Source organism: Apostichopus japonicus, chromosome 15 (genome assembly GCF_037975245.1).
Source record: "Apostichopus japonicus isolate 1M-3 chromosome 15, ASM3797524v1, whole genome shotgun sequence".
Lineage (NCBI taxonomy): Eukaryota > Metazoa > Echinodermata > Holothuroidea > Aspidochirotida > Stichopodidae > Apostichopus > Apostichopus japonicus.
The window spans coordinates 21,599,015-21,617,034 of NC_092575.1; the positions used below are offsets into that span (position 1 = coordinate 21,599,015).

Sequence of the window (18,020 nt, forward strand, 5' to 3'; positions counted from 1 at the left end):
GCGTCCGCCATCACGTTGAGCTTGCCTGCGATGTGGGAAGCCCGTAGGATCGTGCCGGAGTCCTCGGCCGCTGTTATCACCTCCCACGCGAGTCGGCACAGTCTCTCTGAGCGGGTGCCCCCCTGCCGATTGATGTAGGCCACCACTGTCGTGTTGTCGGTGAAGATTGTGGTTATCGTTCCCTGTACGTGGTCGTTGAAAACTTCCAGGGCTCTTTTGACCGCCATCATCTCCAGGATGTTGATGTGGAGAGATCTTTCTGTTTGGGACCACGTCCCCCATGCTGTGCGATTGCTCCAATGAGCTCCCCATCCGGACAGTGACGCGTCCGTCGTTATCGATGTCATTGGTAGCTGTATCGCAAAGGGTACCCCTGAACTCCAGTTGTTTGGCTCGAGCCACCATCGAAAGTGTTGGGTGACCTCCTCTGACCTGTAGATGAGCGTTGTTTTGTCTGGGTCTGTAGGGTCTGCGGACCTCAGCAGGTGCAGTTGCAGAGGTCGTATGTGTAGCCTGCACAGTCTCACTATATCGACGAGGCTGGCCATGAGTCCCAGGGCCCGGAGCCATGTCCCCGTTGGTGACCCCCGGTGTGCCAAGATCTGTTGTGTGGTCGCCTTGACTGCCGCGACTCTTTCTTCTGAGGGTCGGGCTACCCCGGTGGTGAAGTCCAGTATGGCCCCGAGGAACTGGATCGTCTGGGAAGGTGATAGCCGTGATTTCTTCTGGTTCACGATCCAGCCCAGTTCTTGAAGGGTCTGGAGCGTTTTGTGGACGTTGTTGGTTGCTTCCGATAGGCTGTTCCCTACTACCAACCAGTCGTCTAGATATACGTAGAGGGTGACCCCTCTTTTTCTGAGGTAGGCGACTACTGCTCCCGCGACTCTCGTGAAGGTTCTGGGAGCCGTGGCTAGGCCGAATGGGAGCGCCCGGAACTGGTAGTCTTGTTCTGCGTACCGGAACGCTAGGAATCGTCGGTGTTCTCTGTGTATCAAGATGTGCAGGTAGGCGTCCCGTAAGTCTACGGTCGCCGCCCACATGCCCTTTCTGAGTAGGGGTAATATTAAGTTTAAGGTCTCCATACGGAAGTGTTTTGGTCTGATGTGTTTTGTGTTCAGTGGTTTTAGGTTTAGAATGGGACGCCAGGTGCCGTCCCGTTTTTTGGTCAGAAAAAAAGGAGGACCGGAAGAGTGGTCCCGTCTCTTCCGGAACTCTTGTAATTGCCTGCTTGGCCAGCAGGGCCAGAATTTCCCCTTCTAGGGCTAAGCGTTTGACGGGGTCCGTGGGTGTGAGTGTCTGCCTTCCTCCGCCCCCGAAGGGTGGGCTGGAGGAGAATTCTATTTTGTACCCGTGTCTGACTGTGTCCAACACCCACTTGTCCCCGCCAATAAATTCCCATTGCTGGGAGAAGTTTGTTAGTCTCCCCCCCCCCCACCGGCGGAATGGCCGCGGTGAGGTGGGCACCCCTAGGGCTGGGCGGCGAACGCTGGTCGAGTGGAGGAGCGGTCACTGTCCCGTCTGGTCGACGACGAGCCTCTGCCTCCTCTGGGGGCCCAGGGGCGGGTCGGACGGAAGGCTGCCCCCCGGCTTCTGCCTCTGAGAGCTCCTCTGCTCATAGATTTGGCGGGTGCTGCTCTCGTTCCCCTAGGTGCTCTGCTCTCCCTCGGGCGGAAGGGTCTGGTTCTCTGGGTCGGTGGGGGTCGGAATTCTGATTTGGCCAGAGTCTCCCTTCGGGCCACCTCTTCCTGCAGTTTCTTTTGGAAGCAGCCCGCAAAAAGGTCTTCCCCGAGGATTGGTAGTTCCAGCATTCTGTCCTTCGCCTCCGTCGAAGGCCAATGGATGGCGGAGACGATGTTTTGTCTACGGGCCTTTACGGACCTGGTAGCGACCCTTGCAAATTGATCGTACGCGAGCCTGACGAGGGGGCCCAGCAGCAGGAGGAGCTGGCCCGCTTCGTCCCTGGATACTTGGCTGCTGTCCTCAGGGAGCTGTTGATGGTGTCGCATGAGGACTTCAGCTGATAGCATTAGTACCGATGCGAACTTCATGCCCGAACGGGCTGCCATGTCCATCTCTACCAAAAGCTCTTCTAGCTTCCTCTGGTCCGGGGTCTTGAACACGTGTGTGGATGAGGCCCCTTGTTCGGCTTTTAATCTCTCCTTGGCCTCCTGGGGGATGGTTGGGCATCTAAATAGATCCTTCCAGGCCTCGTCAGGTACCCTGACCGCTCTATCTGCCCTGGCCGGGAAGGCCGTCCACTTGGTCTTGTTGGCAATGGCCTCAAATCTGTCATAACAGGTTGCGTCTACTGGTATGGTAGTTTTGGGCTTATATGACGCTTCGCCGGTCGCCGTCAATTTTGATACCCGGCCCGCCTTCTGCGGTTGCGTCTCGGGTTCCTCGAACCCCAGGTGTCGTCTGAATATGTCTGCCGCCCGTGTTATTAGCTCCTGTGGGAGGGCTCCTCCTGTCGCGGGCGCTTCCTCCGGTTCGTAATTGTGGCCAAAGCTGTCCTCCATAGGATCGTAGTCGAGAGGATCTGGATCTATGGGCTCCCCTTCGTCCTCCAAGCCGGAAAGATTCACCGACGCTCTGCAATCCAGAGCGTCCGGGTCCGGGGCCGGTTGCGGGGCCATGGTCGATACGGGGCTGGTAGGGCCCGGTGCCACGTCGGCTACCGTGGACGTCCTTTGCTCCAGCAGGGGCCGTAGCAGGCCGGTGAGTTTGGATAGCCAAGCTGGTTCCTCTTCCTGACGCCGTCTCGGGGACCGGCGCCTCCTCTTGGATCTTCTGTATCCATCGTCGGAAGAGTCCGAGGACTCGTCGGAGATTGGAGAGTATCTCTTCCTCTCTCTCCGTCTTGGGGATCTTGTATGCGACCCCGATCTCTCCCTTCTGGGTCGGCGGGAGGACTCTCTCTCCCTACTTTCTCGGGCCGGGATCTCCGTCGGAACCCGCCTCTCTGGCTCCCTGTCCGGCTCCCTGGAACGGGACCGGCTCCGTCTCCGCGTCCCCTCGGTTGCTCTCTCTTTTGGACCCGAGCCTCCCACGGCCGGAGGGCCGCGCTCTGTGGGTCTGTGTAGCTGCGGCCCGGACTGAGACGGAGTCTCCAGCCCGGCCGAGCTGTGCCTCTGCTTTGGAGGTCTTTTCTTGGCAGGAGCCTTGCCTTTGCTCCTGCCCTTCCCTCTGGCCGTAACTGATCCGGACGTAGCCGGGGCCGTTAGGGGAATTCTTTCTCTTTCTCTTTCTCTTTCCTCTCTCTCTACCTCTTTCTCTCCTTCGGCCCTCTCATGGCCACTCTCCTCCACCTCTCTCTCTACTACTCCCTCCTCCTCTCTATCTCCCGTTATTCCTGGAACCTCCGGCGCCCCGATTGCGCTCGGGATCGAGTCCAGCCTTCCCTGGAGCTTGCTACGTAAGCCCTCAAGCCACAGGTCGATGTCCTGCCACTGAGCTGGTGTAAACTTAATACACACCAGGCAGGGGTCTCGTCGAGTGCAGGATCTGCATTTTGGACAAAGGTCGTGCTCGTCCCAGGCTCTGCCTGGGCGAAACATAGAGCAGTTGATGCACTTCAATGGATTGCGTGACATGCTGAATAACCGGATTAAGGAAGATTACTTCTTAGTGATAAATGAACAACAATAGAAGCTTAACGTAAGAAGGGAGAACTAGGGAGGGAATTATGCTTAGGTGGAGCGTAGCGTAACCTAGCAACGGTAAACAAGGTAACGCTACGGGGTGGCCTAACGAGAAAATGGAAGCTGAAACGAAAATGAGAGAGCGAGAAATACATACAAAAAGGAGTGAATATACGTGAGCAATATGAATCCCCAAAAGGGGGACGAGAGAAACTAATTGGGGGGAAGAAGCTAGTAAACAAGCTAAGAAAACACAATAACAACAACACGCTTTAGCGTGGGGAGGAATAGGGCGGGAACCTAGGCAGTTTCGCGGAACTGCTAACCCCGCCGCAAACCAACCCGAGGAGGAAACGCACTACGAAAACAGTCCCCAAAACCCTCCCTTTTTGACAAAAAGGATACTTATCGGTCAGGAAAGGACTGTCAAACTTCTAAAGATCCGAAGCTAAAAAACTTCCGGCGATCGTCGAAGAAAACCAAGACAATTTTCCAAGGAAACTATCCACAAGAAAAATATGCGTGTAGGCACTTGGAATGGTAGAATGAAAAAGGAGGAGGGACCGGAAGGGGGGTCCGGTCATAGAGGGCGCACAGTGTTATTTATTTACCAGGACTTTATAGGCACGGTAGAATGAGGTGCTAAGGTTGTGAGGAGACAGGTAAGCGAGGAGCGAAGTAAATAATTAAATTTTCCCACTGAGTTAAAACATCTTTAACATCGCCGTAACAGTAAAACCAAACTATAAAGATATGCAATTTGGTTGCAACAAAACTTCTTTTTCAAGACGGTCCTGATTATCATGATATTGGGTGCAGGGGTGAGTACAGATGCATTGTTTGGCGGGAGAAGGGGGGTGGGGGAGAGGGGAGGGGTGGAGAGGAGAGGAGAGAGATGAAAGAATATAATTCTCAAACTCCTACGCCATATTCACATCTGATTGAACGAACATGACCAAGTGACCGATAAATCATAGAATTGCAAATACTCTGACTCTATAGTGAACTGCGCCCTCTATACGATTCTTCTTTAACCCACAACTCTTGCTCCCATTTCTTCACTCCACACGTACATTACCTCAGATTATTTCCGGCACATTTATTTCTGTTTGTACAAAGTGAGAGCCGGTCAATGTACATTACGTGCTAAGAATATAAAACTGATGTAGGGCCTCAAAGTCCAGTTCCGCAATTAGCAATAAATGCTATCAGCCAATGGGCTCTATGTAATTCACTGATGGCCGCCGAAATAAAGGGGGAAAGTTTATAACAGGTGTTTTTTCGGCTGAACTGCATGTGCAGTGCATGTCACAGCTTACAGAGAACTTTATGCAGCTGGTAATTAGGTTTCAATTGTGTACATCTCCCACTGTTCGAAACAAAGTCACTTTTTGGCTAGCCAGCTGGTATAGACCAGACAACATTTTGACTACAGATGATTTGATGCATAGTATTGGCTACAGACTGTACTACACCCCCCCCCCCCCACGATATCATAGCCTAACATGCCAAACATGGGGTAACAACCATGAGGCTTAAAGGGTGTGAAGACTCGCGCAAAAAGAAATGTCTAATGCCGGTAATTTGACCTAGTTTTGAATGAGGTGTGACAGAAGTGTTAAAAACCACCATCGATCCCAGAAAATACACACACAGCTTGCTACCTTCGATAATGAGTCACTAGTGTACAGTCAGTACATACAGCTGCGGTCAATACCCACAGCACAGTATACAAACGATACAGCGATGGACATCTCAGGTCCAGCTAAAGATAACAATTAAGGTATCACATTTCATTACTGTCTGCATTTTGTAGCAACACAAACAAAACGTCACTTGCAAGCAACAGAAAGTTAACTTTTTCAGATGGCCGCACGCGGTTTGGGGCGAGTCTTCAATGCCTTTAACACATATCCTGAAGGCAAACCCTCATTCAAAAACAACAACAGGCTGAAAACATCTTGTGCTCATCAGAAATCTATCACATTTCTGTACAATGGTTCTGATATTTGTTAATCCACAACCTCCCCACACCCCCACCATCCCCCTCCTCCACAGTAACCTTAGAAATTGCAGGATTAAAAGTCAAAAGAACAACATCAAACTCAAAATGAAACTTTGCAAAATTCCCTGCACTTTGGATAGTAGAATATTTGGAAGCAACAGACAGAATCCAATGTATTGTAGGTGAAAATCCAGGGGGGGTGGGGGTAATATATGGGGTTTTATACCAACCCCCTTCTTTGCAACATCACACAATGAATTTAAGTTATTTATTTAGCACAACCTTCCATGTAGACCTAACTATAGAACTAATTTACAACCGAAATGTGCCTCAGAAGTAATGCACCATTTTCACATCTATAACCTTACCCTTTTTCTATGGGGTGGGGGGGGGATGACCACCAAACCACCCTACATGGGTGTGAGATATTTTAAATCCTGCATCCTCCTCCCTGGGTCGATTTCAGTGTTAACGGTTGGTACTGTTTAATTGGTATAAAACCAGATGGCCCTAGATAACAAGTGTGTGGTGGTACTGTGAAGCATGTATGTGAGCTGCTCAGATGCAAATTAGTATCTGGCACAGTAATAAAGTTGTTTTTGAATAGTTTATCTTTTTTCTTTTCCCAGGGGGTTGCTATTAAATTTGGCATTCTTTGAATTACTTGAAAACAATCACACATTAAACCCTAAAATGCATTGGCCATTTTTTTTTTATTCATGATGGATTTATCATGCATGCAGCCTGGAATAAAAATGAACCCACTGGTGTGATCGTTATGTGAAAATTAATTTTACTTAATTGTGAGAAACGAAATGGAATTTTCCTCTCCTTTGCTGATGTGACTTTCCTGAGGCTACGTAGATGGTTGCCCCCAATGTACACATATATGTAGGCTACATAACAGCTGTCCTATATAGCTTGCTGAAAAAAAGAGAAGAAATTGCATATCTTGCCATGATCGCAAACCAACATCTCAAATTTAGAACAAGGTAGCGTTGTTGTTACATTTTCCAACTGAAAAGTCACTCGGGACCTACAACATGTTTTCATAACATATGTACAAGTGTCTTACCCAATTGCCAGTTACCATAACAACAGCAAAATAATCCAGGTTAAACAGTGGAAGTAAGAACAAACAATTGGAATCGCAAATAACTAAGAACTATAAGTCTTACATATTGCATAAAGAATATTGCTTTCCACTAGAATTAAAGCAGCATTTTGCATCCTTTCTATGATTTTTCTCAACCTCACTGACTCCACGATGCCATAACGACATACATAACTGGCTAATCTATTTAAATCTTACTTCAAATGGTGGCATAAAAGTCGAAAAATTTGCAACTTTCAACTTTGTTTTTCTCCAAGATATTTTCCGTTGGGATCCCAATAAACCTCGCCTATAATATGAATATTTAAACACTACGAACGTCATTGACAAATACGTAATATAACACCACGCTTGATTTGTGTACAGTATACGGCAGTTGTACCAGGGAGTTCCATAACAACTCCCTGGTTGTACCAACACAAAGTCTTGAATCTATTTTTAGCAATGGCTCATAACTAAACCTGCATCTCTGATTGGTTGAATTCAAACTAGCGGGTTTGGGGGAACTGTATGCGATTAATTTTAAATGTGGAATTTGTCGTGGACACTTTTCTCATTATCTGCCAATATCCTTAATTACTCGCCAATTAACGTTGCTGGCAGGGAAAAACTTGGCTAATATCTTAATTTTGCTGTTTTGTGATATGTAAAAAACTTGATGGACATGTCAAAAAAGTAGAAAACGGCGACCAAATACAAAATGCTGCTTTAAGATACCATTTTTCATCTCAGTTTTCATGACGGAAAAAAAGAACGGGGGAATTCGGAACACTGGATCAATTTTTTTCACAAATTTGCCAAATGTTGAATATGGTACACCTCAAATGCCTATTGGCTGAAAGGAAGAATCTGCAATTAGTTGATTGAAATTCATTTGGGCAACTCCTCAAAACAAATGCCAGCGAATGGTTCTTTAATTTCAGTAATTGACAGCGAAGAAGGAAGGAATTGTTTGCCCTGACACCAGTGTTGACACATGCCACACGTTTGAACGAAAGATACAAAACGAAAAAAAAAAACCCAAATTCCAGGAACTTCCCGATAATGTTATTTCTCAAATTCTGCCATGTTCTCATGTAAGCAATGGTTCTGATTGTTGGACACTTAGAGACCAACAAAACAAATACTGAAACTGGAGTATATTAGTGACATCTATGAAAATCTATGAAAAAATGAGGCAATTGACCAAAGTTGATGATGCATTATAGACATCATTATATTATATTAAATGATCACATCCTTGTTAAATCACAGACTTTGTTGTAATGTGCCCTAACATAACGCAATTTCATTATACAACCCGAGGTACTTGTAGGATAATTCTATTGAATATACTTTTAAAAAAATGATTTTAACGTTGAGCGAATAATTAACAAAAACAACTTCACAAACACTACTACATTAACGGCAATAAATGTCATCTCCTGATTGGACATTTTTCACTAGGAATTGGGTGACTGACTTTTTAAGAGAAATATTTTACTACCTGAAGCAACAGCATGGCGTAATTGGAGTTGATTATAAGGAGTTTAAGCTCAGTGGTAAACGCCGGTGCCTTTCAATCATAAAGTCCCCAGTTCGAGTCACTCCAAGAGTAATGTATGTCGTCCAGTTACAGAGTTGTTGACAATTGACAATTCATAATCATGGACTTTAAATATGAATCTAAGAGACTGACTTCGGTCAGCTTGCGGCTTTGATAAGCCAACGATGGCTTCTTCGCGAGTTCCTGCTTGCAGGAGGATCTAAAATACATCCGATACAGACATCATATATCAGAGAAAGTTCACTGTGAAAACAACTTTCTATCAATTGCGATGAAATCTCAAATTGTCTAAATTTCTTGAACTTTTAACCGCAGTTGCTCAGTTTGTGGTTTATGTATATGTCTCCTTCTATGGAAAGTTATTATCTTTTCAAAATGTGATATTATGTCAAATTCTTACTTCGTCTCATTTTATACTCATTGTATCTATAATTATCATCATCTCATCAGCCGTCAAGTGATTTTGAATTAAGAGAGCTCAACAAATCACAATTTTTAATGATTGTAATATATGCGGAGTAATGTAATCCCCAGGTATATATGCAGTTATGAGATGTCGCTCCAAATAAAATTTGACGTTTTCGTCACGATTCGTCAAGATAAAACTTCCAACTGTTGATCCAATCATACCCGTACAACATGGTGGTTATTAAAATTGATTTAATTTGTGTATAGATACTGTGACTATTACACTCTTGCATAATTAAAGTATAAAAAAAACAAGCAAAGGAGGATTTATTTGGCAAGCAATCGGGGGACGGGGGGGCATCTTGTTAAAGAAAAGGTGTGATAGCATGAACTATAACTCCAGGGAGTCTCGTCTAAATATAATTTCATCAAAACAATTGTTAAGGTTAACAATTCAGACTATAACTATAAACAGTCTCCAAGCATCACTGCTAAATTGAGAGGGAAACGGCAGAACCAAACATCTTTTATCACTATCTTCATCTACATCATCTGGAACAATTCAAAAATAAATATCTAAAAGTATCAAAATATACTTCAGGGGTTGAATGTCCCAATTCTTGAAAATGGGGCAGTACATTCATCTGATTTTAACAACATTTTTAACAATCAACATTGTAAGTTTTTTCTTGGAACTTCAGAGATGTTTTGTTTTGTGTGGTTCTATCATGTAAGATATAATCTCACATCTGAATTTCAGACCATATATGGCTAAACAAATATTAAAGAAACAGTAATTTAATTTAAAAATTTACTAGTTACCTTACAACTTTAATGTCTATTATTTCTTTATTTTTTTCCATTTTATCATTTATTGCTTATCTCCTGCTGTCAGTTTGGAAATGGTGGCAGTGTTCATTCTTTTACCGGGTTGTGATTGGTTGAATAACAATGTAAAGATCAGATAATATACTCCAACTTAATACTGTACTGTACTGTTTTCAAGTTGCCTGCATTCACTTGATTGATGTAGTTTGCTTGTCGATTAGAATAAGAAATTAAAGCAAGGTTCTCCTTTCAACTCTTAAAAAACTTTCCTTCACCAATTTCCCCTCTCCCTTCCCCCTCCCCCTCTCCCACCAAACATATGACCCACTCCAAACATCTTTCCCTCCAAAGACAAATTTAATACAATGTAACAAAGGAGAATTATTTTAACATTAATATCCTATCATATCTGCATGCATATTTCACGGAATGTCTGAACGTGCATTCCTTCAAAAATGTGCCGCATCATGGCAAGGACAAAAGAGGAACATAACAGATGTCGCAGCATCGATTACTTCAATTTTATTCTTAAAACCAAAGTCCAAATCACGAGGGTAGAAATGAGGTCCAAAAGAGTAGATAGAACTCCCCAAAGTCCTACGCAGTTGTTTGACTAACTAAACTTTGCTAGCCTCAACCCTCAAGGGATTTTCCAACTCAAATTCCATTAAAGCCAGTCATGTCAAGGGAAGTCTTATCTCATAAGGAAAAGAAAAAATATGAGGCCCAATATGAGATCAGCCGGAATATATGTTTGCAGCACTATAGTACAGTGATATCAATAGTGCCATTTAATAAATTGCATAAATTAGGATGAGATGGAAAAAGTGATAGTACAATGGTGTACAAGCCCTTACTGTCGTAAATTTCCCAAATGTTCTGAGCCACGTACGTACATCTTTCTTGGATTTATCGAGATGATTATAATTAAACGGTAAATTTGATTTTACAGAGACATCTGCTCTGATAACATCACAGACCATGTATGCCTCCTATATATTCTACTTGCTGGAGTATTAAAGAACAGATTTATCTGGTAATAATTAATTATCAAACAACCGCATAATTCAGAGGTTAGGGACAAAATAATGAAATGGAGTTTTCAACTATTATTTTCCTTTTCAATATATTTATATATTATTGTCACATCAATCGCTTGTGACCAGAATATCCACTTTGATCATGACACCAGGGGAAGGCAACCACTTATACTGCCCTCCCTGCCCCCCCCCCCCCCACTGGTACACAGAACATTATAACAAAAATTAAAAATAGTAGTGTACAATACATAAATTAAAAAATGTATGTTTTCAACCTAAAGAGTAAAAAAGGCTTTAACAGTGTTTCAAAAGTTGCAAAATACAGGCTCACTAGTTTGCATCATAACCGTCCTTCCATTTTACCAAAATTTCTCAAAGTGAGGGAGAGTGACACCCCTCCCCTTAGAACAGTCATGGACAACATTTCATCATAAATACCCTTCCCACCTACCCGCCCCCCCACCTTCCCCCCTTCGTGCAAAAATGGTGGTTGTACCCGCACAGCATGACATAATTTCTATTATTAGATAACTGCATGATTATACGGACTGTGAAGACTTTCCATTATTTTCCAGTACATATAATCAGGGCAGGGTTATATTAGAGGTTAATATTCTCATCTGCAATTATCGTTAAAAAACCCAATCGCCAAGCTGGCTCCTGTAAACTACCGATGTTGAAGGGTCACTCCTCCTACAAACTAAATACAATTGCCATCTGGCAACGGGCTTGTCATTCACTATAGAATTTGTCTCTGGCTAAACCAGCGTCATCTACTTCGTCTCGAGTGTATCTCTGTTGACATATCTGGAATACCTCATTCCAGATAAAATATCGCATTTCCAATATATTTTGTGAACTATGCGAAGCGTTATCGGCGAACTAATGGCTGTCGATCGGTTCCACCAAACCAAAGAAAGAAGTAAGGAAAACGAGGTGTGAAATGGTTGTTAAATTAGGTCCCGACACCGGCCTTTGATAGAAACATGTGACAGAAACTAATTTAAAACCATCACAGTTCTTGATGGGCAGGAATTATCCCTCCCCAAACATATATACAACCTAGTGGAAAATCTTCTCCAAAGTAAGCCTTTTGTGGTTGTTACCAGGTGACGCGTGGCAGTTGTAACCTTTTAAAATGCAATATGCATGTCGGTGGATGTTAGTGAAAAATTCACTTGCTATTTCTAAGATGATTGAGTGACTTTCTTATTCGATAAAAGATGTAACAGGTTTTTATTGGATGTAGAAGATGCAAAGAACATGGTGTTATGCATTGATCACTTGGCTCCTCAAACCTGAGCTAATTGTTTATGTGTCAGGTAGATTTGGGACAGTTTTAAAATAATTGTGAGGAGCGAAAGGATTCCCCAAAAAAGGAAAAGAAAAGGTTACATCTAACTGACTCTAATTTTCCATAGAGTAACTAATCTAGTGTGACAAATATCAAACGTTGAGGTGACTAAGATAAGTTTATCCCAATATAATGATTTTTTTTTTTATAAAGGACACAAAACCTGACCTTTACATTTTGACTAATTATGACATAGATCTTTGAGAAGATCAAGTTCACAAAAACAGCTAAGAGAAAAAACTTTGCTTCATGTTGTGGGAGATATAATTGTGATCAAGTTTGAGCAATCATCTTAATTTGCAAATCTGTGATGTCATAGTGCCGATTATATGGATCTAAACCTTTGACTTTTATTTTCTCTTAAATTTGCTACATTTTTGTATATTATTTCTTCCTCCATATATTTAATGGTATAGAATGTTAACTGTGTTGACAAAAAAATCGATGTCATCATTAGGTCATATGTAAATTAGCTTCAGTTTTCTTGGTTCTTTGTATTGTGGTGCCCAAGGAATATACCCCTCTTCAAACCTCCAACATCCTCAGTTAAATCTTCAACAGAGCTGAACCAATATGAAATGTAGTTGTACTATACGTTGGTCTGAAACGGCAATGTTCAAACGGCATGATGATTTCGATATTTGCAGTTAGCTAAAGTTGTGTTCTAGTGTACATGTACGTCTCTAATACAATTGCCATCACATGTGTTATGATCACCAAGAGTAATGTTAGGCTCAAAGGGTAAAGCTGAGGTTCATAGGATCTCATCACCTCTTCAACTCAGTATACAACAGAGAGGGTGACATTGCACATACAATGTACCTGTTACAAACTTACAATCTCTATCACAGAAAATAAACATTACAATAAAAGAAAGGAAAGAGGCCAAAACTAAAAGCCTGTGTGGCTCTATGATGTCATATTTAGACTTGACCAAGTCTTCAGTCGTTTGGTGCAGTGAATTAAAGTCTCAATACGAGTTTGCTGATGAATTTCGAGTAAAAAACTTCTGAATGTTTCTTATTCTAAATGCATTATGACCAGGTGGGTTTAATGGAGAAAAGCTGTCGCAATTGAAAGAAAGAATTTATTTTCTGTTGTCCTTTTGGTGTAAACAATTTACCGCAAAATCACTGCGACTGCCCATATCAGCATGCTCATTACACAAATGTAACCTATATATTTCTGGTCCTTTCGAATGTTTTATGCCATAACCTATAATATAGCGAGCTGTCTATACCGGTAATGAAACTTTCAGAATGGAGAGGAGCGCTTGATAATTAAGTCTCACTAACTTACCTGTTTCATAATTTATTAGCCTCCGAGCTGTAGACGAGTTTGTGATGTTTCTTTTGAGCAACATGATGAAAATTTGTAATGTTAATTACCCAGAAATTGACAAATTAATGTCAAGTTCTCGTTTAAATTAATAGACTAAAAAAGAGGATAAAAACAATTGGGAAACATTGTTGGTAGTCGTTATAATCTTTGTTGCAAATGTGAAGACATGTCTCTTTGGGGATTTTTCCTCAAAATTTAAGTCCTTTTTATTAATCAGTTGGCATGATTGCTCCTCAAGAAAGAAAGAAAGCAAATTACCATGGACTGCTGTCAGTTTTATCACATAAAATATTCTAAATAAAAATATGTAGGATACTTGAAAATGAACTCTGGAGGAGATTATGAATAAGATTTGCATATGCAGACATTGTTAGAATATCAAATGACGCACACATTCTTTTCTACCTGTCTGATTCTGTTCATCATTTACGGGCAAATTCTTGCAGATTTTTCTGGTTGTCCCTCTGACAACTAGGTCTTGCAATTTGGTTGTAACACAACAGCAAATTTATTTGTCCGTAAAAATGTTGCAAAAAGTAACTTTAAAGTTAAAAGTTTAATGACAAACTTGAAACTTATATACCTTCTAATGAGAGATGAATAGCACACCAGCTGTGGGCCAGTAAATTGTAAAGCTCCCAACATATATAAGCCTACCATTAATGCTGTCGTTGTTTTCAGTATCGCCTCCAAAGTAACGGAGGAATTGATACCAATTTAATCATTTTACCTATAAACAGGAGAAGGGGGGGGGGGTTACTTAGTCACATTATCTGAATTTAAATAAAAAGACTAGTCGTCGTCCAAACAACCTCCAAAGCTCAGATTTATTTGTCTGAACAGAAATTTGGAAGGCAACCCGAGTCATTAAGTCACGTACAGGGTCCTAACTTTCCATAATCTTGAGTTATAAATCACGATTAAAATGGCTCGTGGTAAAGTATTAAATGCAATTTAAGAATAAAATTGGTGATCAAATTCTATAATTATCTAATTGATTAAAGATTAATTTAAGTGCCAAAATATTTTTTCTTTATTTAATGGGTTTTTTTTCGTATTAAAGTAATATACAGAAAATGTATACCTTAGCAATTACAATTAACTCTAACAACTCAAACGACCTTGGGGTATAAAATGAAATGAAAATATGGTAGATCCCTCAACAATCAAGAAAATCTTACCCGAGGCATGAATATTTTGTTTTGAGCTGCAGCGCAATTAAACTCTCAGATCAAAAATATGAATTTTTGATATCATGATATATCCTACCAGGCAAGTAGGTTGAAAAGTTAACCCTCTGCGTAAGATTGTAAAAAATACAGCGAAATGCATTGATGGATATTAAGCCCTTCCATAAGGAGATTGTTCAGGTACATGACATATCTTGGCTTCTTGTAAATCTTGTGTTTTTGAAATGAGTTAGATACAGATGCATACAGAGAACCAATATTTTTAAAAATTATACCAGTGGCGGTTAGGTAGTATAGGAAAGTGCGTTAGTGTGGTAGGAGACATATATAAGAGAGGAGTGAATTAAATACAGAAAACCAATTTGTGTCCGCGGCCATCCTCCTAATGTAATCTTATATTTCATTAGTTTTAAACAACCTTGCCTTAATTAATAAACCTGGTGCATATATCTTGATAAAGCTAAACTAACAAATGTTTTAATTAAGCACTGCATTTTCCAATTATGGTCAGGAACAGTATAAGGATTAAAGTCAGGAACATGTCATAGGGAAAATTAAGAAATTGCCTTGGATTATCACTGACATATTTTTTTTTCCATTAATTATCTGTGTTTACCTTATTAAACCAATTACTTAATTTTGTGCAAAAACAGTCGCTTGCTCATAAGTACGGGATGCATTAAGACCTTGACAAGTAAACAAAGAGCTGTTGAATTTAATGTGAATGACTTATGGACATGTTGTGTTTCCTTTGGCTGATATAACATTCTGTGGTATGCTTTTTTTCTTAGTTTGAACTTGCAGTACACTTGTATATGCAGCCGTGATTTCTCTCTCGGCTAGCTGAGCTTCACGAATGTTGCCTGGTACATATTATAACTGAAAGGTAAATGGGATGGAAATCCCTTGAGAAGCATGTATCTAACATGGGTCAGATAAAAACTAATTTATAAAATCGATAACACCCCATGGATGCACTATAAAGTTTACTCATCAAATATTATGTTCTCCACATTCTTAGATGCAGTGTTACTTTTCGCTCATTTTAATTCACCTCTGGAAGCTATATGCACGATTTGCTTTAAGTTTGTGCGATAAGAGACTGAATTAATCAACCGTTGTTTCAATTAAGTTCTCAATTAAGTTTTCAATTAAGTTCACATGAATTAGGAATTTGAGATAGTACGAATAGGAACACGATACCATAAGATACAAGAAAATCTTGTGTTTTCGCAAGCGATAGATTGACGTGATATATGCATAGATGTCAAAGTCTATTTGGCTGGAAGACGCATTTATCGTATGATAATAAGTTGAAACTCTTTCAACCTTTTCCATAGCATCGTATGGCATGTAGTACGTGACAAAAGGCCATATAATTACACAACTTCGACTTCTTCTGTTTTTGTTTTTCTTATCCAGAATCTACTTCATAACCTTATGAACCCTTATAGTTTGTACTACTTATTTTAAATGCATGCGAGTGAACTCAGGATATTTTTATTTGAATATTAGAAGCCATTTGACGAAAGATAAAACAGTCATCTCGAATTTCTCATGAGGTACCCCACAAGGTACAAAGAAAACAGATGTCATATATCTGAGCCGAGTGAACATTTATGATAATATGGTCATTTTTATACCTGTCTAATTGTATTCTTTCATTTTGTGATCTCTCATTGAATAATGAGGTTATGCTTTCTCCATGGCAATTAAAATTCACTCAAGAAAATAACATTTATTATTTTATAAAATTTCAAACCAGTTAGCAACTAAGATTACCCCTTGACATGGAATCAAACAAAACATCAGAATACTTATAAATTTTCTGTGAAACAAACCCACCCTCCCTGCCACACCCCCCCCCCCAAAATAAACCGATCAGTATACCCTGAAATTCTTTAAGACTGTCACCATGATACCACAGTACAATAGCCTCCAGTTCATTCCTGAGTATAAACAAATGCCAATGCTATATATCGGATGCCCTCAATACATGCACTGCCAAATTGCACTACCCTTCAAAAACTGGTAATAACCATGTAACACATTATAGCTCCCCCTCTGACCCATTTATATTTTGATGTCAACACCCGCTTGGAATCTAACATTTGCGAAGACCTACAAGTATGTTTGTACATGTGTATAAAATTATCCATTCGAATCTTGCCTGTCCATCCGGGAAGAAGTCTTTGTAGGTTAGCATGTACACATTAATGCAAACAGACATTAACAATTAACTGACCTAGTTTAAAACGAATAAAATGACCCAACCAAATGGAATATCTCTCCCACAAATCTCTTGAATTCAGCAGGCAATAAATTTCCTCTTGAAAATAGTCAAATTTAATTGCTCTTGATCTTATATCTCCTGATCGATGCATAATTTGAAATTTGGAATAAAGATTGTGGCCCTGTCGCGTGTTTAATTCCAATTATTAATTATATACTTTAATTGTACTTTAATCGTTTAATTCTAAAGGGTGCATTGCCCCCGTCACAATCAATGCAAGAAGATTAAAATTACCTTAGGGGGGAAAATGAAACTCTCACCAGAATGTAGAAATTCTTTAAAAGTGATCAGTATTGGCCTCAAATTGCAGTCATGTGTCGCTAAACGTTTCCAAAAAGTAATTTTCTAAATTGGTTTTTACTTTTAAGAACTGAAGTTTATACTCATAGTATTCATAAAGACATTCAAAGAGGCCTCATTAAGTTAAAAGTTTAATTTCTAAAATAATTAAAAAGGAAAAATTTCATGAGGGAAAAATATGGTGAGGATAACATAAAAGAGCTGAAGTATTAATATAAATGAAAATTAATTAATTAATAGACATTTCATATTTGTTGTGACCTTGAGAGTATGGAGCAGAGGCTAAGGGTCATACTGCCCTGTCGTATTCCCACTTCCACCCTCGACCACACCCCAAACCCCCCCCTCCCCCACCCCATAGCAAAAGATAAATAACAAAATAAAGTAGGATTGTGCTAAAACTTGCTAAGCCTTAATTACAAAGGTTATGTTCCCTAATATGATGACATTACAGAATAAAAAATTTCTCAGTGAAGGCAAAATGCTGTATTATAAAGAAAGATCACAAAATGTTTCACAAAAATTTGGAACATGACTTGCAAATTGATGTATGTCAGGCTTTCCTATTGGATCAAGTATTTCAAGGCATGTAATTTTGACTCAATCATTATTGATATCGCCTTACTTGTATGTATAGTGATCACTGTATCTTATCATAGCAATGACTAGAGCTTTGCTATTGGATGAAGTATTTCAAGGCATGTGATTTTTGCTTAATTATAATGCCTAATATTTTTATTACAGGGGTCAAAGTATCTTAATTATCAAAGCATACATATAGTTTTCCAATTGGACATAGTCTTTTAAGAAATGTGATTTTTTATCCATTCCAATTGATACAGTGGTCTTATTTGGATTAATTTTTTATACTGTATTCTAAACATATTTCATACTTCACTTACATTATAGACTAACCAACCGTACCTGTCCTCAACTTCACTGTGTTTATATCAAAAACCA

The 18,020-nt window shown here is 40.6% G+C and overlaps 3 protein-coding genes across 5 annotated transcripts in view; 1 reads left to right on the forward strand and 2 right to left on the reverse strand.

Moving 5' to 3' along the window:
- LOC139980687 (interstitial collagenase-like) overlaps window positions 1–18,020 on the reverse strand; it is a 145,888-nt gene that overhangs the window by 100,846 nt on the left and 27,022 nt on the right. The gene's annotated exons all lie outside the window — the stretch shown is intronic.
- LOC139980691 (neuropeptides capa receptor-like) overlaps window positions 1–18,020 on the forward strand; it is a 103,250-nt gene that overhangs the window by 62,852 nt on the left and 22,378 nt on the right. Inside the window, exon 4 of one of the 3 annotated variants that reach the window (XM_071992524.1) lies at window positions 15,259–15,333. The exons of the other annotated variants lie outside the window; for them this stretch is intronic. The gene's annotated coding sequence lies outside the window, so the exon portion shown is untranslated. The remainder of the gene's footprint in view (window positions 1–15,258; window positions 15,334–18,020) is intronic. 3 annotated transcript variants of the gene reach the window in all.
- LOC139981202 (uncharacterized) lies at window positions 1,090–4,329 on the reverse strand. Its single transcript, XM_071993407.1, has 2 exons — window positions 4,047–4,329; window positions 1,090–3,594 (listed from the first exon to the last, which is right to left on the reverse strand). Exon 2 carries the CDS (start codon window positions 3,591–3,593, stop codon window positions 1,467–1,469), a length of 2,127 nt encoding a protein of 708 aa, XP_071849508.1. The 5' UTR covers window position 3,594; window positions 4,047–4,329; the 3' UTR covers window positions 1,090–1,466.